This window comes from Anser anser (assembly GCF_964211835.1).
Source record: "Anser anser genome assembly, chromosome: 2".
NCBI classification, from domain to species: Eukaryota; Metazoa; Chordata; class Aves; order Anseriformes; family Anatidae; genus Anser; species Anser anser.
Genome location: NC_139721.1, coordinates 35,111,439 through 35,137,878, shown reverse-complemented (window position 1 = coordinate 35,137,878; position 26,440 = coordinate 35,111,439). Strand labels below are relative to the sequence as shown.

At 43.0% G+C, this 26,440-nt stretch overlaps 1 protein-coding gene and 1 long non-coding RNA gene across 3 annotated transcripts in view; one reads left to right on the top strand and one right to left on the bottom strand.

Annotated features, from left to right (window-relative positions):
• PRDM14 (PR/SET domain 14) overlaps positions 1-26,440 on the bottom strand; it is a 69,022-nt gene that overhangs the window by 41,184 nt on the left and 1,398 nt on the right. The window contains exons 5-8 of one of the 2 annotated variants that reach the window (XR_014579724.1): positions 24,643-24,888; positions 23,188-23,289; positions 11,253-20,978; positions 7,564-7,664 (exon numbers count right to left, since the gene is read on the bottom strand). Coding sequence is in view for 1 of the 2 variants with exons in the window: in XM_083824152.1 (XP_083680278.1) it covers positions 20,751-20,978; positions 23,188-23,289; positions 24,686-24,888 (533 nt within the window). In the remaining variant the exon portion in view is untranslated. Of the gene's footprint in view, positions 1-7,563; positions 7,665-11,252; positions 20,979-23,187; positions 23,290-24,642; positions 24,889-26,440 lie in introns of those variants that run through there. The other variant, XM_083824152.1, reaches the window with a different exon arrangement.
• Positions 1,401-19,193, top strand: LOC310894259. Its single transcript, XR_014579725.1, has 2 exons — positions 1,401-3,831; positions 12,693-19,193. It is a non-coding gene; the product is annotated as an uncharacterized lncRNA (long non-coding RNA).

Here is a 26,440-nt window from a genome sequence, read left to right as displayed (position 1 = left end):
GTCTCATAAACCCTCCTGTAGCAGGAGTGTCCTGAAACAATTTTTCCTGTTTGTTTCTAAAATAAAAATGTTAGGCACAAGGTTTAAAAAGCAATAAATGTTCTCCAAAATGTTAGCCAGTAGGCTCAATGTATTTCTGATGGGCTTTTTTCAAAATACTAACCAGTAGCGCAGATATATTTTCTATGGACTTTCTCTGAAGTGTTAACCAGCTGAGGTATGTAGAGTTAAAAAATATAAGCAAATGTATTTGTAGATGTCTTCATTTTAATCTCTCTCTTTCTCTCTTTTTCTTCCCCCCCATTTCCACCTACCACACTGAAGCCACAAATATTGCCCTCTGGTTAATAATACAGTTTTCCTGGGCAAATGTATATGAGTGCACTTGTGCAGGACAGAAAGGGATTCTTTAAAAAAAGTATCTTTACAGACAGACAGTAAAGATCATTGGATTTTCCTTTTCAATTTCAGTAATATTTTAACCTTGATTTCAGTGATTCTATGTTAACAGACTCATTTACATCCTACAAGTAACAAGTATTAGAAAGGCATGTTTCAGTATCATCTGGAAAAACAAAACAACAACAAAAAAACCTCCAACAGAAATACCATTCAGCCTAGATTGCAAGTCCAGGTGTGAAACACTGTGTACTGATAGACAGGATTTTTGCTGGCATTCTGTAGTCATAGTTTGTGAGTGAAGTACAGGGTAAAATTGAACTTGGGTAGGGAACACAGCACAATTTTTGGGAGGAGGAGAATGCTTTCTCTCTAATGAATGAACAGTCCCATGTTCATGGCTGTCAGCTGCTCATTGAGGCACAAAACTTAATCTCAAAACTAATTTGACACATGCACCACAGCTCTAGCATTTCACCCTCTCAGTTTCATCTGAAAACAAGCAAGATTACCTGCACACTTCTCCAGAATACTGACTGCAGGCTAAACTTGTAAATCAATATCATTCACACATATGGATTTAATCCCCCACTAGAGAACTAGGTAGAGTCTCTTTTTATCTCTCCCAAAAACTGGAAAAGACCATCACCACCAACAACAAAAATTAACACCTGAATTCCATGTCTCAGGCCATAGGTATAATTATAATTTGTATGCACAGACAGAAGTTCATTTCTCAAATTGTACTGTTCCAAAATGTATCTAAAATAGCGTATCAAGGTGTATCAAAATATCACTATTGCATTACTGAAGCACACTTCATCAGTAATTGCTTTCAAGCTAACTAATCTTCCTAATTTTTCTTCATTATAAATGTTTTACTACACTGGTTTTTGATTTTATTTTTATTTTTGCTAGGCACTTATGAAATCAAAGTCCCCTCTGGTAAAGACACAAGATGAGAATGCCAGCTCATGAAAATTCAAATGCTTCACCTACCACTGTAGTTGTTTCTTCAGTGCCAATTTCTTTAATTGCTTTTCTGAATTTTCCTCCAAAGGATTACTTTATTTCTTTTTGTAATAAAAAGATTCAAATATGAAAAGTTTAGTTTTGAAAGCAGAATTAAAACAAGCATAAGTTATCGAAATAAAATATTTTTCTGAAATTTCCAGTAAAATAACACATAAATCAACTCTGGATGCAAAAAAAAGCTGCTACTTCAGCAAGAAAAGCTGCTATTGGTAGCTTACATTAAATATTATATCTGTCCATGACTGTACTTATGGAAGAAACATGAAATGCTATTTTTAGGCCATTAGTGTTTATTTCTTGTGTACCTTTTGATTAAAAACAAAACAAAACAAAAATCCATCAGTAACAACAACCAAACCTCACCCACATTACTGTTAATGTGAGAGCAATGAGCTACAAAATACAATCAGAGAGGCTATAAACTTGCTTCTTAATGAAACCACTAAGGTTTTTGTGGTACTCTGATTACTCGCAACAAAGCAATTGCGTAAAGAAAGTTTAAGATTCAACCTTCTATAATAAACACTTATAAGCCACAAAATAATGGTTCACATTAATTGGTTTTGCCTTAACAAACATGTTTTCGTTATTAGGTTTGTAAGCCACCTTGCCTCCTTCCACAGCCAGCCACCTTGGAGCAACCAGCTCAAGCAGTAAGAAATTGTGTTGCCAGCCTCAATATTGCAAAGAAAAGGCCAGTACGAGCAAACATAGATTTCTTGGCAATTAGACTAGCTGGACTAAAATCCTCTCTGATGTGATTTATACATTCATCCAACTTAATTTGCTGATAGGAAGCTGAGCACTATACTTGGGTCATTTGGTCTGATTTATACCAGAAAAACATACAAAAGAAAATGGAGGTTCTCTATCTTGTTCTTGTCCTCTCCTAGATTCTTGTTACTATATAACAGGCATCCTTTTCCTTTAATTACCTTCTTCATGGTTTGAGAGCTTTGATGACTTGATTAAGCCTTGCAGTGCAGTTCCAGTCCCTACCCATCTGATTAATTAGCCCAAACCTTATTAACTTCCTAATTCTAATCAATAATGCACTGATGCTGAACTGTGCAAGGGCAAACTAAGGATAGCAATTTTATCTGAAGACACAGAGCCACAGTCCCTTTGTTTTTTTAACTGTACTTCTTCACAGCTGCAAAATTAAAGCTACAAGTCATGAGTCTAATCATATAGTGACGTATTTTGGCAAAACGCCTTGCCCACCTTAACCACATTTGCAATAAAACTCACAGTGGCATAGACATATTGCTGGCACCTCTGTGCTGAAGTGAAGTTTTCTGAATATTTAGCTGTTGCTGGTGAAAAATGGTACTGGGTATGTAGTGGCTCTTTCCTGCACCTCCTGCAGGTGCCCTGCCTGACCCTACCCTCCATATGTCTGTGTGAGGGCAGGGAGGACAGGTTTCTTACTTTATCTTTATAATGTCAGCATTTATGTCCTTGCTGAAGGAATATTTCAGTCCACACAGCCAAAACAGTCCCCCCCCCCCCAGAGTCAATGTGAGTTTAACTACGGGTGGCTCAAGTGTAGATGGGAGAGGGTGGCCTTTCCTTCTCCCTTGACTCCTCTGCCCTAACTCTGTTGCTGTACTGTTTCTGAAGGCCTAAACACCACCCATATCTTGGCAGAAGAAAATCACTCATTTCCTTCCCTGGCATCATCTGAATTTGCCAGCAGAGAATTCAAACATATCCATAACAGCTGCAAAATATATCAGGCAACTCCTGTTTTGCAACTCTTCATTCTCAGGCTCCCACTTTCCTACTCAATGCTTGACCACTGCCAGCACTATTTTAGTTATTAGTGGATGCTAGACCTAAATGCATAAATTTCACAATCATCAGTTGTGGGTTTTTGTTTTTCATATCAGTACTGATAGTGAAAATTATATTCGAAGTTCTCCAAAAGTCCGATTCAGCAGAGATTGCACATTAGATAGCTGTACTTGTTATAAAAAAGGTTGCTGTTGTTTTCAGTAAGTTTATTTGAGATGGTATAGCTTTCAACTATAAGGAGGGCAAACTAACAAACAAACAAACAAGCAAAAACCACCACCCAAACAAACAAAAAACAGCCAAACAAGAAAAACATCCCTTTTCCATTTCTCCCACCCGTAGTAAGTAGACCTCCTGGCAACAGCAAAGACAGTAAAAGGTACAGCTTACAGCACGCTCCTTACTAATGGAGACCACTTCTGGTTTGCATCTTTGGAATTTAGGATAAGGGTCGGTAAGTAAGGCTGATGTTTGCTGTTAACTATCCACCATTTATTCTCCAAATAGGAACAGACAACTTCCAGACCAAAGCCATCTGAATAACAGAGCTCATGAGCACCGTATTGTGCTGAGAATGTCTGCAAACGAGGAGCAGCACAGGTAGAGTAGCCACTGGGAGAATGCAAGCACAAGGGTTTATAATTAAATGCCATTGTTATTCTTATTTTCGCTGGGTTTTAATTTTCAGATCACATGAGCAAGTTTTGTTTTTTTTTTCCTCATCAATGTCTGCCTTTCTAAACAATCTATAGTACCAAGTACCTCCATTATGCTTTCCGCAGGCTACTGACAACAAACCACAATTCTCTATACAATACATTGTCTTGGAGGTTGCGGGTATCAAGGACTCTTAATAGTACCGTGGCAAGGATCAATTGTTCATCTCTATAGTGCAGGAGTGTCTCCTGAGCCTTCTGTCTTTGTGTACGGTCTCACAGATGGTGAATGACATTTCTTTCTTAGGGAACCTTCCATTAGAGAGGCTACTTCTAGACAAATCCGGTGGTGGAGCATTTAGAAAACAAAGCGTGGGCAAAGTGGGCTTTTATCACGATTGATCATGTGATTGATAAGGAATCGGCCGCTTCTTCCAGTACTCAATGGGAAACTTTAGGGAAGTGTTTTAATTCCTGATGTGTTACTATCAAAACTATTCTTCCCTGTTTCTCTGGAGTTCTGTATATAAATCCCTAGCGTCTCACAATTAGGGTAAGTTTCCTAATACAGAACTTAAGAAAACATCCAAAATTCCTACACCGGAGGAATGACTACATTTTCTTGAAGGTTTATATTAACAAATAATATTTTGCTATTAATGATTTCGAGCTACCTCCTGAAATTTCCTGAAGTTACAAAATCTCACGTTTTTCATTTGTCCATATTTTTAGCTCCCTATGTTGAGATTTGTACGGTAGGCAGAGTTAGGCCAGAGCAGTACTTATGTAAGGGTTTTCTTGAAACAAAGCTGCAGATGTTACAGGTGAAGTTTCAGCTCCATGAAAAACATGGCTACTTTTGAAAGCAGACCTGGTCTTGAACAACTCCTCCTATCATACTTGTGTAAAATCCTTGTGCAACGCAGTTGTTAGTTTGGAGTCCAGCATCATGCTAGAGGTGTGAAATAAATCAGGAAGATTTCATTTTCACAGATGGTGATCTGTACTGAAGAAGCAGAATGTACTTTTTCTCTTGCATTAACACAGTCCAATGCCATCCGATAAATCCTCAGTTCCTAGCCTTTCTTAGGATACTAGGAGAAATCAAGCTGGAGCTGGGGACACCAATGGCTATGTGGCATATGCAACAGCCCATTTGCTAATATTTTGAGTCACAATACCATGGAATTAACTTGTGGAGAGCTTAACATCACAGTGCTGGTGGCAAAGCACCACGAGTTAGGAAGAAACATCCATGTAACACAACAAACAACCTCTCTGTGCCTTAACTTCCCATCTGCAAGCTGGAAAGGAGTGATAATGCTGATAAACCTTAACAGAGCACTGTGAAGCCCAAAACAAGGGGGAGAGTATAACTGGCAACACTGGCAACTCCAAGAGTGAGGTGAGCAACATAACATGGCTTCACCGGCATGTGGATTTGCATAGCTAGAGAAGGTGGGAGTGAAAATAATATTGTTGCAGCTTTACAGAGATAGAATTATGCCCGAATTGTGGACACTTTCTCTCTCCTGCTAAGGAGAGAACATTGTGCACAATGCCTGTGCACAGACATTTCAGCCAAAACAAGACTGGAGAGCCAAGTACCTGAGTTTGGATAGCTTTCCTGAGGGCACATATTCGTGAGAAATGGGTTTAAAGCAGCACCTTAACTTAAAGCAGGAACCAATTTAAGAGGTTCCCCATAGCTTCCCTTCTCCCCCCACCTCTAGGAGAGTGTGTCTTCCTGTCCTCTCCACGGGGCTCGCCAGAGCCCAGTCACTGGCACAGCTTTGGTTAGGATCGGCCCTCTGATGTGGGCAGAGAGGGATGGTGTGAACACAAGGAAAGGTGTCCCTAGGCAGGAAGATTTTAAGCTAGTTCTGCCGCTGACACCAGGGCTCTGTAAGGGAGCCCCACTGTGTCCTGTCCCCAGCAGTGCAGCACCCCGAGAGGCAGGCACCCCGAGGAGCAGGGTGCGCTCGCATTGCGCTCGCTGGCTGGCAGGGGGAGGCACGCTTTGCTGGTAAAGATAAGCATTTAAGCAGCTTGCAATAATCCTTTCATTCATCAAACTGCACTAAGCAGATTTGCCTGGTCTTCAAAACAAAGTCAAACATGAGGAGAAAGGGAAGTGCACCTAAAGCAACATGGGTCCTTAGCACTCCTGTACCCTGAAGGTGCCCTGCCCTGGGGTGCAGGCAGACGTGCCAGGGCCACCAGAGCAGCAGAGGAGAAGTCCTTTTCCCCTCGTATGGGATGGGGCTGCTCCCACCCTGGCCCAGCCAGCACATCTATACTTGAACAGGACACTCAGGCTTAGCGAGCTTCCTTTCTCCCCTGTCACCAGGGGGTCTCCTGGAGCAATGGAGCGGCTTGGCCCTCACTGCTTAGAGAACAGTAAACAGCTCTTCAGATAGTTTTGGCTTGCTGCTTTTCTACCATACTCCAGGTCAGTGAAGAGGCCCAACACCTATCAAGTCTCCAACCCACCTGATCTGATGATTTCCACCACCCTCCTTCCTTTCCGTTTTCTCAGATGTGGTCTTTCATTTGTCTTGTCCTTCTACCTTTCCTCTCCTCCTCCTTACATTGTCTTCTGTTTCCTCCTCACCCTCCATTACTTCCTCGACCTTTACCTTGCTCTGATAAGGTGCCTAAAAAGTCCAACCTCGTTCTCACTGATATTCATGTGGTAACTGATACCTTCTACCTGTACTTTTTTTTTCCCCACTGCCATTTCTTCTCCCTTCCCAACACCCCTCACCCCACTCAGAAACATGCAAGCCAGATAACCATCACAAGACACAAACAGCAACACAGCCGGCAGACACCACTGGAAGGGCAATCAGCTCCTGCTGCCAAGGTCTTACATATGCTGCAGAGCATTGTGTAGCTGCCCTAAACTGGCTACAGCCAGGGAATAGGACAACACAGGTTTGGTCAGGCGCATAAAGACTACCATTCCTTCCCTTGACTCAGTAAGATGTCGTTTCAACTTCTTTCCTTCTGTGCAGCTGTGAGTTCTCTCATCCTCCTAATACTGCCATGAGCATGGTGGCCACCACTTTCTGGCACTGGGACATATTGCTTCTTGTGGCAGCCACGCTCTGCAGGACTGTATGGTGATGCTCTCCTAATCACTGTCTGGACATAACGCTGCTGAACGGCTTTATCTGGGCAAATACGCCTTTCCCTGAAATGCAAACCAGACTGGCCATCATCAAACAACCATAGCAAGGTCATTATTTTGAGTAATGTGAAAGATTTCTGTCTAGTGTAATGGGGAAGGAACAGCTCAAGAGAAGGCTTCAGGAACAGCCCATCACTCCCTAGGCCTAGGAGTTAGAAGGGCAGAAACAGCAACATGGGGCCTGGCTCTCCCAAACCCGATCTTCCTCTAGACACCTCTGGACTTCGTGATGATCTAAATAGTTGCTAACAGTGCTATACTGCCTTTGTATCCCATTTGTTTTCTCAGTGCTGTTATCACAAACCACACATCCTGTTTGAATCCATGTCATCCTCTTTCAATATTTGCTGCTGATTCTTTTTCTCACTTTCCTTGGGATTGCAACAACAGGCTAGTTAAAATTTGCCCGGACCTCTAACACCAAAGATTCTCGTTGAATTATGCATTCTCAGTTACACATTCTTGTATCAGGTCATTAGTTACCTGCCAAAGCATTCATAGCTTAAACAGGGTGAACCTGCTCATCAAGTATGGTAGCTCCATGATGTATGAAAATCCTTTCTTTTTTTTCTCTTCAGATGTGCCTTGGAAAAAAAAAAAAAACACAAACACAAATCAATCAATCAAACAAACAAAAAAGATGGCTGTATATATATAAAAAAAAAAAACCTATTTTTTCCATATATTTCTTCCAAGTGTGTGGAATTGTTATTCTAAAATACAAACAAAGGATGACATTAAAAAAAAAAAAAAAAACCTGTAACAACAGAAAAATCCACATAGCATGCTGTCACCCTAAAAACAAATGAAAAATTTCAGGTTAGGATATATCGCACTTAGCATATATTTTAACAAGTGGATTTCAGTGTCCAGAGGCAGTGAAATTCCTCTATTGCTGATATCCCAGGGGCCAGAGCCGTAGCTTTCATTCTAGGGCATTAATGGAAGATTCCTAACCAGGCTGAGTTTACTAAAACAATAACAACTCAAGGTCACACATCTTAGGATGAGATATGTTCAATAGGATCACTGAAAAGGGCACATATGCTGCACACAGACATACTTACAGATGTCAATCATATGTGTTCTTACTTTCTGAAACCTGAAGTGTAATGGGAGTATATTTATGTTAAAAGGCATTAAAAAAAAATCAAGAAATCAATTTCTAGTAAGAAGCCTTCAAGAAGCCTTCAGCAAGAGCAAATATTCTATCTGTTCTATCCAGAACTTTTGGTCCCTTCTCAAAAAAATTATTTATTTATTTATTTATTATTATTTTGGTTACAGACATTGTGGCAAAGTAGAACAGGGGCTTTGTATCAGTTATCAATGAAGAGCAGCCAAGGACATCTGTGCTCATGGAAAGACACAATCAGGGAAAAAACAAAGACAAAAAACAAAACAAAAACTCAGCCATTAAGTGAATTTTACAAAGACCACAGAAAGCTCCAGTTAGCTCCTCCTGGTGTCTCCCATGGACATGGAAACTCCTCAAAAAGTTGCTTTTTTTTTTTTCCCTACTGGGATTTCCTGTATCAGTAAGAAACCAGCTGAGCCTCTGGAGTCCCAAAGAATTTGTCCTATTCCTTTAGTAAAACATGCCATGACTGGAGGAAGCGCAAAAGTTCAAGTGTTGTGCCTGGAGCACTATTTCATAAGAAGAGCAAAAGTCTTCAGACATGGAGATGCTGGTCTCTGTTACGTACTGACCCCAGAAACTCCCAGTGACTGACAAACATCAGGAAGCCTATTCATGGAGAGCTTGTTGAAAGCTTTATCCCTCAAAACTGCATTTTTCTTCAGAAGAAACCTGCACTGTCCAGAACAGACCTGGACAGAGAAGACAATTTTCTTCACTTGCTTTTAGCAAAAAGATCATAAACTGAAATTATCAGAATAAATGATAAGGGTTAGCAGGCAGAATGGCAGTTTGACTTCTGATGAAAAGATATGATAATTTGATCTCCACATTTAGTAAAACAAGGATTTTCCCCCAAACAATCAAAATCCTGTGTATATACACATACACACCATCACCTTTCCAGTCCTGTAACTAAAAATTCTGTATAATGATGTCACAATAATGTAAAAAGACACCTGTATCACATTTTTTATTAAACTTTCTTTATTTTCTACTTCATTAGAACGATACAACTATTGAAAGTTAATGTGTTATTATTATCTTTAGTACAGTGAATGCACGTATTTCAAAATATTTATTAAAAGCTATTAAAGCACCTGTATAACCAAGTGAATCCAATGTACAGTAAAATATAGAGGAAAGCATAATATTAATTTCACTTCAGGCTTCACTTCAGAGGATAGGACTTCAGGCATGTGATTTGTTATTTTGTTATTGCAAGTTTAGACTTTTAAATCAGGTAATACAAAATGCGTATTTTATGCATCCCTGGTAATCTGTAAGCAAGAAAATATATAACATTCTTAGATTTTTTTTTGTACTTACATCAGCATGCCTTTCTAAATACACACATACATTTACACACAAGCGAATTAAGAATCAAAATGTTCAGGTACAAAAGAAAAGGAAATAGTAATGTCAGAGCATAGATTCTAGTGTGACAAGTATTTAATACAGAAATAAGATAATGGGATAACAAAAATTTCCTCTTTTAAGGAATGTTATCTTTGTACCTTACACCACTGTTCTCAGGAAAGGAATACCAACCAAAGAGTTGTCTTCCTTTACTCTGTCCACAGTTATCATTTGAAACCAACCACTTCCATAAAAAAAAAAAAAAAAAAAAAAAAAGCTTTGATGATTCACTGGAATTAGAATTATTTGTTTGCTTCTTCTCTTTAATCTGTTTGGCTTCTTGCAGCGTGTCTGTTGTGATACAATCTCAGTATCCTCTAATACGATTTTTTTTCTTGCAACGGAACTTCTCCCCTTCATACATGCCCCTACACCTGGGGAAGTGTGGGTGTTCAGTAGTAAATATCATAGCGAGGAGGCTGGTTTTCAGGCTTTTGTTGAATTCATCATTCATCAAGAGGCCTCAGCCTATCTCAAGAGAATCATGTTCTCATGTTTTTACATCTGAAATATATAAAGCAATAAGCATATAGCAGCAGCACCTAATTGTTATACCTGCCTTGCACCAGGCCTTTGAATATGGGCAGGATATGAAGGGAGCAGTTACTGTATGTTACTGAGGAAATAAGAGGTATAACAGGCCATAAGTATCTCAACATAAATATACTTATTTTTTTAAGACACTGTTAATGAAGGAGTAAATTCTAACTAGTGTAACTGGTGTAGCAGACAGTAAGGGTTTAATCAAGCAATACAGGCATCTGTCTTTCTTCTAAAGACTGTGTATGTCTTAGATCTTTTCCCATATATGTGCTAATTATAATCTTGAAAGTTTTAAGTAGGTACAAAGTTGTGTCGATTTGTTCACTACTTAAAATAACAAAAGGGCTTCAACTCCAAGGAGAAAGTCTGCACAAAAGGAAATTCAGCCATGCAGGAGGAAATTCCATGTATGCCTAAGTGCCTATAACAAATAAATAACTTCATTACAGAGGGGTAGAAAAGGAATTCAGGGAGACCTGCCTAGGATATTCTGATCAGCTACTAGAGCCCCAGCTACAGTGAGGATAGATGCCCTACACCTACAAATGCCAAAAGAGGGAGAGCTATTAGCTTAGTAGAATGTTACGTGAGTTTCTGATGTTGGTTATGGAGGCATACATACAATAATCTAGCAACCACCTCACCAGGCATGTAAATGCAAGCTCTGCCCTTGGAAAGTCAAAAGGAATCGAACAAACGGGATTAGGAAGATCTATTCAGCAGGACAAGACAAGGACCTGGCAGAGGCCAGCACACTGAAACGTTCAAGGGGGAAACTTTCCTTGTTCTGGGGAGCGCCAAAGAAGACATGATAAACATTGGTTACAAACACGTCGGTCAGAAGGTTGCCCAAACACCTCCCTCTCCTGCAAGCTTCCACCTTGTCTTGACTGCCCTGGGGAAGGCGCCCTGGGGACGGTGGCAGCCAGCACTCAGCAGAGCCCCGTCCTGCTCCATCCATCCCCTGCCCCTGCCCCTGAGCAGCTGCTGCCAGGGCCGGGAAGCCCAGGGCTGGGGCATTGTGCCGCGATGGCTCCATTGTGCTGAAATCAATAGGGATGCTCGAAAATACCTTTACATGTCAATCCCGGTGTCAGAAGGGAGCGGGTCAAAGAGGGCTGACCCTCAGAGCAAGTTAAACTCCTGAGGGTGGAGATAATCTCCCAGCAGGAAGGGAGGAAAGTGCTGGGCCCGCCTGGGCCAGGATCCTTTCACACTCCCCGCCGCCAGCTTTAGGCTACGGAGCCGGCCATTATCAGAGTCATTGTCATCATTATCTCTAAATCTACTGCCTACCATTCAGGCATCTATCAGGAAAAGACCCGAGACCCTATTAGTGCAGGCAGTAAGCCCCGAGAAGGAGGGGAGGAAGCTAGTTCAGAGATAAAGTAACGCTCCTGCGGGCCGTGCTGGGTATTCTGGGGGACATTTATGGATAAATCACTTTTTAGCACCCTTTCCCATCGATCAGCTGCACGGGTCTCCCACCGCACATCTCACCCGGCCGGGCGGTCCTGGCGGTACCGGTGTCGCTCCCTCCCAAAACGATGCTTCCAGAGACCGAGGTGCCTAAAGCATAAAAAATCATCCCTTCCCCAGAGAAGGTTCAGCGGCGAATGCGCGGCAGAGAAAAGCAGTGATTGGAAATGACGTGTATTTTACCGATTAAAAAAAAAAAATGTTAGCAATGACATGAATATAAGTCCCGTCGCGAATTCCTCAAGATGATTCAGAGATGTTTTGCCCTGGTCTAGATGTCCAGCCACAAGGGACCATATCTGGCAGGTTTTCCTTGGTAATTTTAAGTGAATTGAATATTTTAACGGCAATTGCGTGGAATATAAAAAATAAATAAGATTTTAAAAAAATAAAATAATAAAATAAAATAAAATAAAATAAAATAAAATAAAATAAAATAAAATAAAATAAAATAAAATAAAATAAAAAATAAAAAATAAAATAAAATAAAATAAAATAGGTATACCTTCCCCCCATCTTAGCTATGCCTTTTGGAAAAGGAAGTATTTGATCGTGATAAAATCTTTAAAGATCCGGGTAGGAAAAAACACACACACAAATTAAATATATATATATATATATAGGTATATTGCTGTCCAACGGACGTGAAAGCTCGCAATAATCCTACAGTTGTTTAAGAAAAAAAAAAAAGAGAGAGAGAGAAAAAAGAGAAAAAAAAAAAAGGTAGAAGACAACTGTCTAATTTATATGCAGGTTTCAGTAAAATAGTCCAAACTCATGAACTTGCGTGTGAAGAGCACGGTCTTTAAGGTGATGAATAGCACTGAAAGACCTGTTTGCCCCTTCGGAGGTAGTTAACCCAGCTGACTGCTTCTTAAGGTTTGACACTTTTAAATGCCGTGTTTAGCAAGGCAAAAATGGATTGAATTTGTAAAACCTTGGCTCTTGTTCTCCAGACATACACTAATCCACTAAATCTTGACATTTTCATTATTATTATTTAGCTTTACTTTATTTTTTGTTTTGATTCCAGACCCTGCAGGTGACGTCGAAGAGAAAAGAGAGCAGTGAAGATGCCGATGCTGAATTAAAATAAGTACACCCCGTCCCCTGCAAGGCGAAAGGTGGGAGGCAGCAGCCTCCCATGAGAATGGTTACAATAGCAGGTTAAAAGTTCTTTTCTTAAGGGCCCCCTGGAATTGACATGTATATAAGCAACGTGCAATGCTTCTGGATAATGCTGAATTGCCAGTCGAGGAAGGGACAAGGGATGTTGTCTTGCTCTCCAGGAGAGGCAGACAACTGCTTCTTTTTGGACTTTGCAAGTTAAACTTCACGGGAGTTTCTAATCTCTATAATAGCTTCCCTTTGGCTTTCAACTATTTATGAGGTTGACCCTTTGATTACTCTTACACGTAGAAATCTTTGAAAATATGACTTGGAAAGTTGACAAATACAGACCTGCATAGCCCAGATCTATTGATCCCCAATACCAATACAGTAACACTATGAAGTGGAATAGCTCAGCAAAAGCATATATTACATATAACAATATATTCCCAGAGCAGCTCCTTCAGAGGACTTGCACCTTCAGCTGGGCACCATTAGCTCTTTCATTGTTACAGAAGGGTCTTGGAAATGCAAGAAAATATAAGGAATGCCAAATACCAACTCAACACAGAGACTGAAAGGGGTAAGAACCATAGGGGCCCAAGGGGGACACAGCCGTAATCAGCGGTACAACAAGACAGACTGCCATCTGCTATTGCTGTAAGGTCATCTGCTAGCCCTCCTTCCAGACTGGGCTGGGAAATAAACTGGTGAAGTTGAGTACCTAGTTTTAGTCACAGCATTTCTTGAAAAGAAGCTCTAGTGTACTCAGTATTTTTGCAGTGATAATAGCATCCAAATAAGAAATAAATCTTTACCTTGAATGACAGTAGACATTCTTAAGTTCTATAGTGTACTAGAATATCCAGGATTGCTTGATGTCAAAGGGACATTTTCGATAGATATTATGCATATCCACAGGAATACCTATGTGTACACAAATGCACAAATGTGTGCATATACATACACACATGAATACAAAACATACTCTGTTAGGAATGGTAAATATGTTTGGCAAATATGTACACACTGTAGAGGACAGGGTTATTCATAAAATATATGGTTATAAAACCAAAAGTAAATAGGAATCATATAATCCAGAAATACATCACTTTGATTTTAACCCACCTAGTATAACTTTATTATTATCTACAAGTTTCATACCTTGTGTCATGAGTACTATGGAAAGAAGTTTTTTTTTGTTTGTTTTGTTTTCTTTCATATGACAATAATTAAAAGCACAAACCTGTATAAACACAACATGCATCATCTTTGGTTATTGGTATACATCATAGAGAGATGTAATTTGTTCTAAACATATATAATTCTGCTGCTAGCAGGATGAGTCCTAAAGACATAGACTAAAGAAACAGTAAAGATAAAAATTTAAAAAAAAAAAAAAAAAAGATAATGATTTTGTTACTGCTGCCAGAAAAATAAGTGATCCATCTACCAGATAAATACAATTAAAACAAAACAACAACAACAAAAAAAGTCACTGAGCAAAAAGTTCCAGGAATTTTTGGGGAAGTTTTAAATGCTACCAGTCACTTTAGTTTCTCTTCTCTTCTGAATTTCTCCAAAATTAAATGATTTTCTATTATTTGAAAGAACAACTGCTCTCCTTTAACCTTTCCATAGAACCTTTTTGTCATAATAACATTCCAGCCCAAACAGCTCCCATGAGATGAAATCAATCAAAGCCATAAAAGAGGAATGTTTTTGTCATGCCAGGCCCTACTGCTCGTGGCTTACAGTTACAGAACTGACAGCAGCAGAACTGGATTGCACAGAAGATCTGAAGAGATCTGGCCAGTCACTCTTAAGTTATTCCTACCAAAATTAACATACTTTTCAATTTGGATATTACACAGTTAAAACAAAAAACAAAACATACAGAAGAAAGCTATGTTAGCATTGTGATTGTGGTGTGACAGCAGGATAAAAACACAAAACCAACTTAAAAGCCCTTAAGTCCAGGCAGCCTTTCCCACACTGACTTGAGCTCAGAGTCTCCTTACTCAAACCTCCAAAATATTTGGCTGACAGCACCCTTGGGAAAGGGTCTGGGGGACAGGTAAAGAACTCATAGCCCTGGGCAAATAACCTGCTGCCAGCCTGCTTCCCCCCGCACTGCTCACTGATGGGTGCCTGGGTGGGAAGCAGCCACACTACAGACTTTGGGGGCTGGGGGGAGGTTTGCGAATGTGAACGGATTCCCCATCGGTTGTTCCTTGGGGTTTTCATGACCCTGGAAAAAAAAAAATCCACTTTTCATTAAAAGAGTCGTTTGAGGATGTTGTTGAAACTGATACTGCGGAAAGAGATGTTCCTGCGTGCTGCCTTCCTGCACTGTAATGGCTCTTGCATTAGGGACTGGAGAGGGGGGAGCTGCTGTTGTCCATTTACTTTGGTAAAGATTGCTATTGAATGAAACCTTTTTAATGGGGTGCTTATGATCCCACTCTGCTAAGAGCTCAGGGCCTGTGGCAGAGTAGTCTTTCTCTCCACCTTGACAGCTATTAAGGGATCAATACAGGTAATCCCTCAGCTGGTGGTCAGCCCCGGCCAGCTGGGGGGCTGCCCTGGCCACCGCGGTGGCCACTTTGAGAGCCTGTGGGTCACTTGTGGGAAAGTGAAACCTCCCTGGGGAGTGCCTCAGCCCTGGCGGCCTGCCACCACATCCCCATCCCCATCCCTTCCACCACACCACACCAGTGCTCTCCAAACCACAGCCACTGCTTGCTGCAGCGCTGGACAGGACTCCAATGACTTCACTCAGACTAAGCCAAAGGATGGGTCTGAACCTTCCTGTCTAGGGAGGAGGGTCTCCACAGCATGATTTTACCTGACGGATTATCCGTGAATTGCATTTTTTTTGGCCAGTATATCCCAACAACTCATCCCTTTCCTTTTTATTGATAGACAGGGGACATATTCTTTGCTACTGAATTTCTATCAATGATCAAGGTGTCTCCTACAAGCTCTGCTCAAGTCCTTGAAGCCAAAGGGGGAGAAATTAGATCATCTCGCTGCTCCTTTACAAGTTGCTAGTACCACAGCTGGTATGACCATGTGGTATTTTCATGCTAAGGCACGCAGCAGTACTCTTCACCAAATTGCTTGGCTAGCCGGAGGTTAGCCCCGTGAAATGAAGCTGCGTTTTGCACCACTGCAATGCAGCCAGGCTGGGCTTGCAGGCAGGCACTACAGCACAAGCTGCCCAGTGCAGTGAGTGGCTGGGACTGAGGCTGTAGGACAGGCAGAGGTGCCCTAGTACTCTCCTGCAGTGCTGCCCAGCACTTTCAGGTGCCAACACATTGAAAAGATTGGCTTTTCAGAAAAGGCATTCACCTACAGAGGTCTGTCCTTTCTAAAGATTTAGTCAAACACCCTGACAACACAGACATAAGCATTTCACGTGAGGTCAGAAAAGAAGGAAAGCAGAGAGCAAAGCCTGACACCCTACAGAATGTGCATTTAGAGACACTGTAAAGGGATACGTAGGTATGGGGAGAGAGGAAAAAAAGTGACAGTGATTGTGTCCATAAGTGTAAACCAGACCCCGGCACACCCTGTGTTGCCACATGTGAGGCTGCGGACCCTAGAATCATGGAATGGCTTGGGTTGGAAGGGACACTAAAGACCACCCAGTTCCAAACCCCTGCCATAGGCAGGGACACCTCCCACCAGACCAGGCTGCCCAAAGCCCCATCCAGCCTGGCCTTGAACACCTCCATGGATGGGGCATCCACAGCTTCTCTGGGCATCCTGTGACAGTGCCTCACAGCCCCCTAAGTGAAGATTTTCTTCCTTATATGTACTCTAAATCTTCCCTCTTTTAGTTTAAAACCATTCCCCCTTGTTCTATCTCTACACCCTGTGACACAGAGTCCCCCCCCAGCTTTCGTGTAGGCCCCTTTCAGGCACCGTAGACACTTCTTTAGGTACCCTGAGACACCTCTTCCTGGAGGATAGAGCTGCCAGTCAGAGCTTCCCTAGTGAATGATCTCCCCCATTTAATGGACTGACCGCTGTTTGCTTGTGCCATTCTCGTCAATGCGCTGAGCAATGCACTGAGGCTGCTCCTCGCCTGCCCCGGCTGGGTAACCACCTCCCTCCTCCCGGCTCGCTCGGGGGGGCAGCAGGAGAGGGGCAGGGGGATGGGGCTGAGGTGTTTGAACACTGGGGAGGTGCTGGGGGCAGCAGATGTCACTGGACAGGCCTTTGTTGCTTTGCACTTGCCAGCCTGAGCTGTGGGACCACCTTTTTGTTTTGGTCTCACCATTGTCATTCGCCGGGCGGCTTTTCAGGAGTTATCCTCACACATGCTCATCTCTCTCCCACCAGCCCAACAGAATAGGCGAGATTGCCCTCATCCCCTGGTTTCTATTTAGATCACTTTCGGTTTAACATTTAAAAGACCCCGAAAGTTAATGCAAAGCACTTAGAACCACCTTGTGTCTGATTCACCCCAGTGGCTCGCTTGCTGTCCCCCTTGGCGGGACCATTTTGAATCGTAGCCAAGAGAAAGGGGAGGCAGGGTGCAGTGTCAGGCACAGCTCCTGCTCTCCTTTGCCTTGGCTCAAGGGGTGCTCCCTTCTTCAAACCAACCCTGTGCAAGCGGCTGTGTGCTGCATCCATCCTGGGCAGCTGCCAGGCAAAAAGCGCGCTGTGCACAGGCATACACGCATCCCCTCCCTCCTGCCTCCTCCTTCTCGTGCATGAATATAAATACCTGAAATCCTGCCTGAGCCAGCCAGAGCTGTTTGTTCACCAGGCTGCTGGCAGCATTACCACCAAAGGTGCACGTAAATGTGTTTCTATCACATTTTCTTCCCTCGGGAGGGAAGTATCAGCTCATGGGATGCCAACAGGACGCGTGTACAGAGGCATCCCCTAATCTAAATCTGATCTCTGAAACCCTGTCTGGCAAGAACATAAGTGTTTGCACTGACAGTCGCTGCGTTTTCCTTGCAGAATACAGCTTCGATCCCACTGCTCGATGTTTCCCCACAGGGCTGTGAAGTGTGCTGGCCAAGTGCACCCCCGCTGCCCCCAGCCCCGTGCCACCTGAGGGGAGCAGCAGGCACAGCTGGGGCTCTCTATTCAGACCAGGATGCTGTGGGGCAGTTAAATGCATTTTTTTTTTATTGCTCCATCCAGATTAGTCATGTCACTTCCAAGTGGGAGTGAACTCGGTCCAAAAGTGAATGGCCTCAGTTCTCATCAGCTATGAGGGCACTTATGGCCCGATCCATCAAGGCGCTGGCTGTGTTTGGCTCCTGTCGCAGTCAGCTGCTACCCAGCGGGGACGACTGTTAATTCCCAGCGAGAGAGTCTGATGCTGTAATGACTTACAAATAACATGGGAAACACCCTTTATCCGTTTCTTAGTACCTCAAATATACAACTCCAATGCACTAGGCAGAAACAGCTTGCACCCCATTCATGTATACCAGAGCCTCAAATGATTCCATGATTCTGTGAAATAATTTATTTTCATCCTTTCTGTGAATCTCAAAGTAATAGCCTCAATAATTAGAATAAAACACTTACACATACAAGTTTAATGTGCAAGACAACCAGTACCTTCAGCCACAAGTACAAGTGAAACCCTTCACATGCTCCTTTACAGACAACTCATCACACAATACTGTAGAAGAGTGCTAATATTTAAGGACAAGATATGTGGGGCTTCTTTATGCAGAAGAAAATGCAAACAGCTAAAAGCACTACCGAAGATGCACCACTTCATTAAATAACCCTCATTCACAAGAAACAACAAGATTACCTACACGTGAAGCTAACTGCGTGTCGGTCGTGGCACTCCTAACCCATTCCTAGTCATAACTTGCTTCATTACAAGCAAGCTGATGATTAAGCAGCTGATGATTTCACCAAATCCAGGATTATTTATGGGGCTGAACCAGCAACGGCTTCACACACAGAATTCACATTTCTGTTGGCTGGGGTTCTGTATGCATGGGAAAAAACACCTCCTTGTGGGCGGGCAGCTGTAATTAAGATTCAGGTCTGCCAGCTATACTTGCTTATTCATATGCTGCCCCAGTGCTGGGTCTTGATATTTTACTAACAAGTAAGTGGTTCTATATTTATTTTTTCATATTTTCACCATGAAAATAATGAGGACAAAGAAACTTGAGGTACAATAAACCATGTAAAAATTAGTGCAAATCAATATTATATATATATTTATAGATACAGTAACTGCAAGATATAATTAAATGTGCAAGTAACACTTTTTTTCTAGTTTTATACTGTATTTAAGGAGATATTAAAGTTGTTAGGCACAAAATACATTTTTATCTTCTGTACTTATGCTCAAAGTCCTCATTAATCCTAGCTGATTTAGGATATTAAAGGAGAACTTTATTATCCCAACGACATCAAACCATCTGCATTAATGAATCAGCTCCAGCAAGGGCTTCTATTACCCCTCCTGGATGCAACAAAACAATCTCAACGACACAGGAACCCCTCGCAGATGAAAACCCCTGCCCACCACACTGCTCATGCAGTGACAGATAGGGGCCTCTGCACCAGTCGTGACACTCCCTATACACAGTGGTCCACCAGCACAGACCTCCAGGTGAGCTTTCACATTGCCAGGGAATGACACATTGTTAAAGATTCTTAATTATTATGGAAATCTTTTGCAAAAATCGGGGTCTAATCAGTTAGGATTTTACACCAAAATTATTTCTTTTCATCTGGGTCAGTTTGTTGGTATGAAAGGACAGGATGTCTAACTTGGAATAGCAATTCCAAGTCTCCAAGTCAGAGTGCAAAAGAAAACCAGTTTTAGGGTCCTAGATTAAATATTCATCCATAGCTAAGAGTAGCTTTTTTATAGAAAGCAAATGTCATTTTCATAAGCAAAGACTTCCCCTTCCTGAAAAAGAAATCAATAGAAAGCCTGCACACATCAGTTCTGACCTGCTTGCATATTGCCTGGCCAGTGAGAAAAGGAGGGTGAGGTCTTCCAGCCTTCCCACAAATGAGAAGACATTCCCACGGTCTGGGGAGGGAATTTCACATGCAGAAATCTTTTGGAGTTGAGAAGTCTCGGGACTGTCCATCATACATATCTTAAATTGAAGATTAGGGTAAAGTTTTCCCCCTTCCTAAATGGATGTACCGCAGGCTTGATTTAAAAACCTTTGTGCCTTGAGACTCAAACAGAAGAGCACATGGGTGGGATCACGTCAACTCCTGGCCTGTGCTGAGCTCAGTGCAAAGCCTCTCTGAGACTGCCGGAGCGCTGGTGACCCACCTAGGAGCTCACTGGTGCTTGGGAACAGCTTCAGGTTTGGTCTTCCCCATACCACTGCTGCAGCCAGAACAGGCTGAGGAAGGGTTGGTGTCACTGACCTGAAGTGGTGTCACTATCCCCAGAGCAATGCCACTGTCCTGGAGTTCCCTGTGGTCAGCTCACCTGGCTCTGTGGCCAAACAGATCTAAATACCCCTGTGCTGCTCCCACCACATTTGCATTTAATTAGGGAGTCATTAAGGAGCTTCCATAATATGGGGAGATATGCCCTACACCTGCTCATGTGCTGAAACAAACAGGCTAAATTGGCTTTGGTAAACACACTTGCTAAAAAAATCCCTTACATGTGCTTCGGCATGGACAGCAGCAGGCAGTCCATAGACTGGTGCATTAGAGGTATGGTAACGTCCATCACAGTGATATTCACACATGAAAGGTTCTTGGGAGGTGGCATTCACTCCTGGCTGTGAAAATGAGAGCGCAGGAAGGGGAGGAAGGGTTAGTGCATGTCGGAGTTCACCCCAGCGTGGAGCCAGGGTACCCAGTAAGATAAGCCAGTGCCCTGCGCTTAGAGAGGAGCTTGGGACCCACATCGCGAGGGTAAATGTCACCTCCTGCGGTGTGCACACACATGCACATACACAAATACACACATGAAGCTGGTCCAGGACCCATCCACCTTTGACTAATGAGCAGCATGGCTCTTCATGTGGAAGTGGTAATCCTCCTGCTCGGGGAAGTGCTGGCCGCACAGCGAGCAAGTGCAGCCCTTGTCCCTGCTGTGCGTGCGCCGCATGTGGCTGTCGTGGGCGGCGTGCGAGGCGAAGGCTTTGCCGCAGTGCTTGCACTTGAAGGGCTTCTCTCCAGAGTGCTGGCGGATGTGCGTGCGCAGGATGCTGGAGGCTGTGAATGCCTGAAACACAGCGGGGGGTGGGGTGGGGTGGGAAAGCAGGAGAAGTTTAGAGGGCTCTATTTTCTCATAGCTAATTCCCATTTTCAGGTAACCCAGAGCCTGTCAGAAGCACTGCAGAGCCTGAAAAGAAGTCCTCAAATAGCTGACATCATCAGGAAAACGAAAAAGAAAAAAAAAAAAAAGAAGAGTAAAAAAGAAGCTCCCAGCAACAAGGAAGCTGAACAAGTAACAGCTATCACATCCAGCTATACAGATATGGCTAAGCCCATGGAGTTAGACGAAGTTCAGAGAAAGATTTCTCACCACAGACACCAGTAAATATCTTCTACATGTCAAAGGATGAGAAGTCAAGTCAATACTGTCCTAATTAGCTTTGCAGTTCCTTTGTATAGGGGAAAGATAATGCATTTTTTCCCTGCAGTGTTTGTTTTCAAAGTTAAACCCTTTCGTGTTCACATATACTGACTTGGAACTCAGCTGCCAGAATTCATTCATTTGATCCAGCATCCTTTTTCTGGGCTTTCCTCTCCAGCCCATTTCTCCCCCCTTGCTTCACTTTGCCCCCCTCAAAATTTTCTGCATTTGGGGAGAAAACCCTCTCCCTAAGACTTAAGCAGACATACGTTGCTAAATAGTCCGTATTTATTTATTTATTTATTTATCCACCCGCCTCCCCCAGTAGAGGCATTTCCAGGCCCTTTACTATTTGCAGACCACACAAAATCACTGTGGCTACTGCCAGCAACATGAGAAAAAAATGCTACGCTATAAGCTGAAATGCTGTGCACTGGTGTAGCAGGCAGATAAAGATGTCACCCATAACCCATAGAGCCTCTTTAGTGCTGTTATGTTGTTGAACCATCACAAGTTTTCACAGCAAAGAGCAACACATCTCAGGTATCATATGTCCTAGAGGGATCTGTTCACACAGCAACCTGTAAAGCTCTCCAATCTGTTTCTACGATCAGAAGATTAAAGGATGATACGTCATCCTAAACTCTGCCTACGAGTGTTCAGGATGTCTAGGAAATTTTAAAAAAGGAAAAAAAGGAACTTCTAGGGTTCCTTACTATAAGGCACTTCAGCTATGTGTTAATCCTGCCATAAACAAGCCATTTCTCTCTACAAAATCAGGAGCACCTTACTGCACACTTAGAGTGCTTCGGCATGGCATGGACACCAGGGCAGCACACAGCGCCACCCCAGCACCCAACCAAAATCAGTACAGTATGCATGTCTACTGTCTGCTCAGGATCACCTGAATCATCCCTGGTGTGAGGAGCAAAAGCAGCTGAGATGATTTTTAATCAAAGCTGTGTGGCTTTAGTCAATTTCTTTTTGAAACAAAGCCTCTGTGCCCTGCTGCAGTACTATTCCTATAAATTGCCCTGTTACTTCAAGGTAAGCATGCACAAATTCATATCGTGAAGGTTCAGTTCTTGGGCCAAACCTGCCCACCACACTCCAGAAGCAGTGTCAGTAAGATCAAAAACTATTTGATGAAAACAGGGAATATTTTGCCAGCTGAATGCCTAGGATGGAAACTGAAATATTCTTAAGCATTCCTAGACATAATTCTTGCAGCAGCTCTCTGAGCTGGTAATTAACAAAAATTCTGCATCAGACGGAAAGCAGAAGCACAGAGACCTGACCCTGATTTTTCAGTCTCAACCATTTGTATGAATTAAAAGCATTTTTGTATTAAGAATATGATTCCAGAATTGGGACTGTCATAGAATCATTTTGGTTGGAAAAGACCCATAAGATGATTAAGTCCAACTATCAACCTAGCACTACTGAGTCTGCTGCCAAATCATGTCCCTTAGTGCCATGCCTGTAAGTCTCTTAAATACCTCCAGGGCTGGCAACCACCACTTCCCTGGGCAGCTCGTCCCCATGCCTAACCACTTGTTCCATTACGAAATTCTTCCTGATTCCAATCTAAGTCTCCCCTGGTGCAACTGGAGACCATTTCCATCTGACACAACCCTCTCACTTCATCCCTTACTCCCACCACAACTCACAACTGCGCCTAAATATGCACCCACTCGTCTTGACGGCAACTGAAAGAGAAGACATTTCCTGATTTCTTAGATAGAAAAAGATGATGGAGCATGACAAGAGACACCACCCGGCGTACTGCCAGGCACAGCAGACAACAGACAGTGGGACAGGCTGGGACCCGGCGTGAACTGGGGAGTTGCCCGACCTTGTTGCAGTAGACGCATTTGTAGGGGCGCTCCCCAGAGTGAACCCTCATGTGTTTGTTCAGGCTGGAGGACTGAGAGAAGCTCTTCCCGCACACCGAGCACTGAAAAACAAGCGAGAAAGTTAAAAGGAAGCACACAACAGCACAGCTGTAAGGAACGGTTAGCTATGGGGATGACTGTGTATATTTTGCTATGTATATTCACATACAAACATACCAGTAATTTAAGGAGGAACAGATCTGAAATATAGTCAGAATTTTAATGTATTTTAAAGAAAGGATTCTTTTAAAAAAGGGAAATCATGCAAAATTTCAAAAGCTTTTTTTGTGCATATGGTTAAAATAGCTCCATTACAATTGTCTTTCTTCAGAACATTAACATACTAACCAATAATTAAAACCCCAAAATTTCTGTAAAATCCCCATTTATCTTAAAAATGTAATTAAAGCTTCAGTTGCCTTTTACTCAACGAATAAGATAGACAAATTATTTCCCAGCAGATGCTTTAAGGGGACCCCTTAGAATAATCATTCAGAAAAGGCAGGTCAGTGGCAGCTCTTAGCCTCCAGCTTGATCTTTCAGAAGTGCCTCTCCTTAGAGCAGTAAAACAAACAGCCCTTCTGATGGGATGAGCTGCTGCTGCCTCTGCCCGGTGCTGCCAGCAGCAGAATAAAGCCCAGTTCTGAGGGCGCTGAAGCCAACTGAGAGACTTACATGGACTCTGGTGGAATTTGTACGAAACCATAAATAATTTATTCTTACAATTGTTTTGAAAGACACAATCATTCTTAAGTTGAAAATAAACTAAGCTATGACCAGTCTTAAAGGAATTTTTACTGATAGTTTCGATCCCTGCTTTTTAAGTTGATCTGTTCCCATTTAAATGCAATATCTATTCAGAACAAGTTTATCGTCCTGCTGTTCTAAAATAGTTCTTTCCTATGGGAAGGGAAGGGAAAGGAAAAAATACATATTTCAAATCTCACATTTTCTATAATCATTATAACTCAAATTTATTAGAAACATATTTTAAACCTGCTACCAAATCCATATTCTGACATTGTAATATTGCTAGCTTAGTTGCAAAACCTTTTCCTGAAAAATCCACTTTATTCCAAGATGTTCTATAAAATAGGTATTTGGAGGATTTTCAAGACTAATTTAACTGTGCCATTTCAAGCACTGTGACTTGCCCTTCCCAAGCCTCTAGGAAAGCCTAATTTTCCCTTCTCAGGGCTCCTGGAGGAAACCAGTGTTAGAGAATTGTTTGGAGGGGCTGAGGCAAGTATCTCAGCACAGACTTGCTTCTGTCAATTGAAAATCTGCTCCAAGGTGAGCGTGAAACTTTTAACTCCTGCTGTGTCCAACAGCCTCAGTCCTTCACAGGCAGAACTGCCAAGAGTGGGGGAAAAGCAGCATCTTACCTCGGCCAAAAAGCCTCCTTAATTACTCACCCCAGCAGATCTGGGAGCTGCGGACAGCCGGGAGCAGGCTCACCTTGTGAGGTCTGTGCTTCTCGTGAACGTGGAGAATATGGATCCTCAGCCTGTCCCTTTTTTCAAAGGATCGGCTACAAAGGTGGCAAGGAAATTTCCTGTCCCCCTGGTCCACGCAGCGGGTGTACTTGAGGTGCTTGTCCCGGTAGTACTTGTAGGCGAAGACCTTCCCGCACCGCTCGCACTTGAAGCTCTCCCCGGCGTCTGAAGGGAGAGTGCCAGCGCCCCGTTACACCGCAGCAAGGGGGATGAATTTCTAACCTGCTGCCTTTTCAGAGCTGGTGCCCGACCGACAACTGTAAGCCCCCGGAAGGGTAATACTGCCAGAATGCTTTAAACATTATAATTAACAAAATGCAAGTTGCATCTCAAGCAAACTCAACGCTCCCCTTGCCCATCTATTTCCTTTCTAACGGAGGGGAGCAAACCAGAGCCCCGAGCCCAGTGAAATTATTTTGCTTAGCTACTGACTTCAGCAAAGACCCGATTTCATCCTCGTCTCCGTAAGCAGCGAGAAGATTATACAGAAAAGCAATGCAGATTCCTGCAACGTAAAAAGCTGCCTCCGCGGGGAAACATTGCCAGGTGCTTAGCGATACTGCCCGTCCCATTGCGCTTCCCGTCCCAAAAAGAATAATAAGGCTGCCCACCTCCTCTGTCGGTTTCAAAATGCTACCAAACAGAACCTTGTTTATTTGGTTTTCTTTTGTATTTTAAATTGTTCTTAACCGCTGAATTTACGAACAATGCAGGAAAATTTTCGATCGTTTAACACATCCTTTTCTGCCTTTAATTAAAGGTAGCAAAGTAACTTAAACCTTGAAAAAAGCAAACAAAAACAAACCAAAAAACAGGGATCTACCAGCTATCAGGACCAGGAACCTTAAGAAAACACCTATAGAAATGTCCATGCCCTTTTTCATGCCAATTTGCCAAATGTCTCTCCCCTTCTCTGCTGCACCCAGCATCCTCCCACCCGCTCCAGCTTTGCTGTATTTGCACAAATCTTTTCTCAATCCGAAGTTTTGCTTAGAAGAGCGCCACACTTTCTGCACATTACAAGGACATTTCTCCCCGAATAAGTACATTTGGTATTTCTTTTGCAAGCAATAGCAGCATTATCGGATCGGAACGACTTCACCCTGCCGTTTACCAGGAGTGTTAATCGCGTGAAAATGTCAACAAGTTAAGAGTGCCCAATCGTAGGATTAAAGCAGGACCCAAACAGGAATGCCCGAAAAAGCCCCCGTCCTCCAAAAATACTGTTCCCCTCAAAAGCAGGACTGCTGGGGAGCCAAGGGAAGCTCAGCCCCTCGCTCTTTGCCGCTCCCCGAAAGGCACCAGATGTTTTACAATCACACATACACACTTTTTGCTCCCAGGGGAAACACAAATCGGGAGCAAGCTGCCGGGGCAGAAAGGGGTGCCTGCCTGCCTTTTGCTCCGGACTGGCAGCAGCACTTGGTGCAAAGCCCCAGGCTCGCGGGTGCCCAGGGGAAGCTGCTGGTTTGGGATGCTGGAGGCTGCGAGGGACCGGCACTGCAACCCCACAGCATCCCTGGGCGCTCGCCCTGCCACCACGGGGCCGGGGAGATGTTCAGAGCAAGAGGCAGGTGAAAAAGAAAGAAAGAAAGAAAGAAAAAAAAGAACAACAAAAAAGGCGACGCCAGCGGTCCTTTACCTCCCCTAACGGGAGTCCGATGGTGGCCAGACACGGTCCATGGGAATAAAGGGCTGTGCCCCTCGAGGGGCTGCT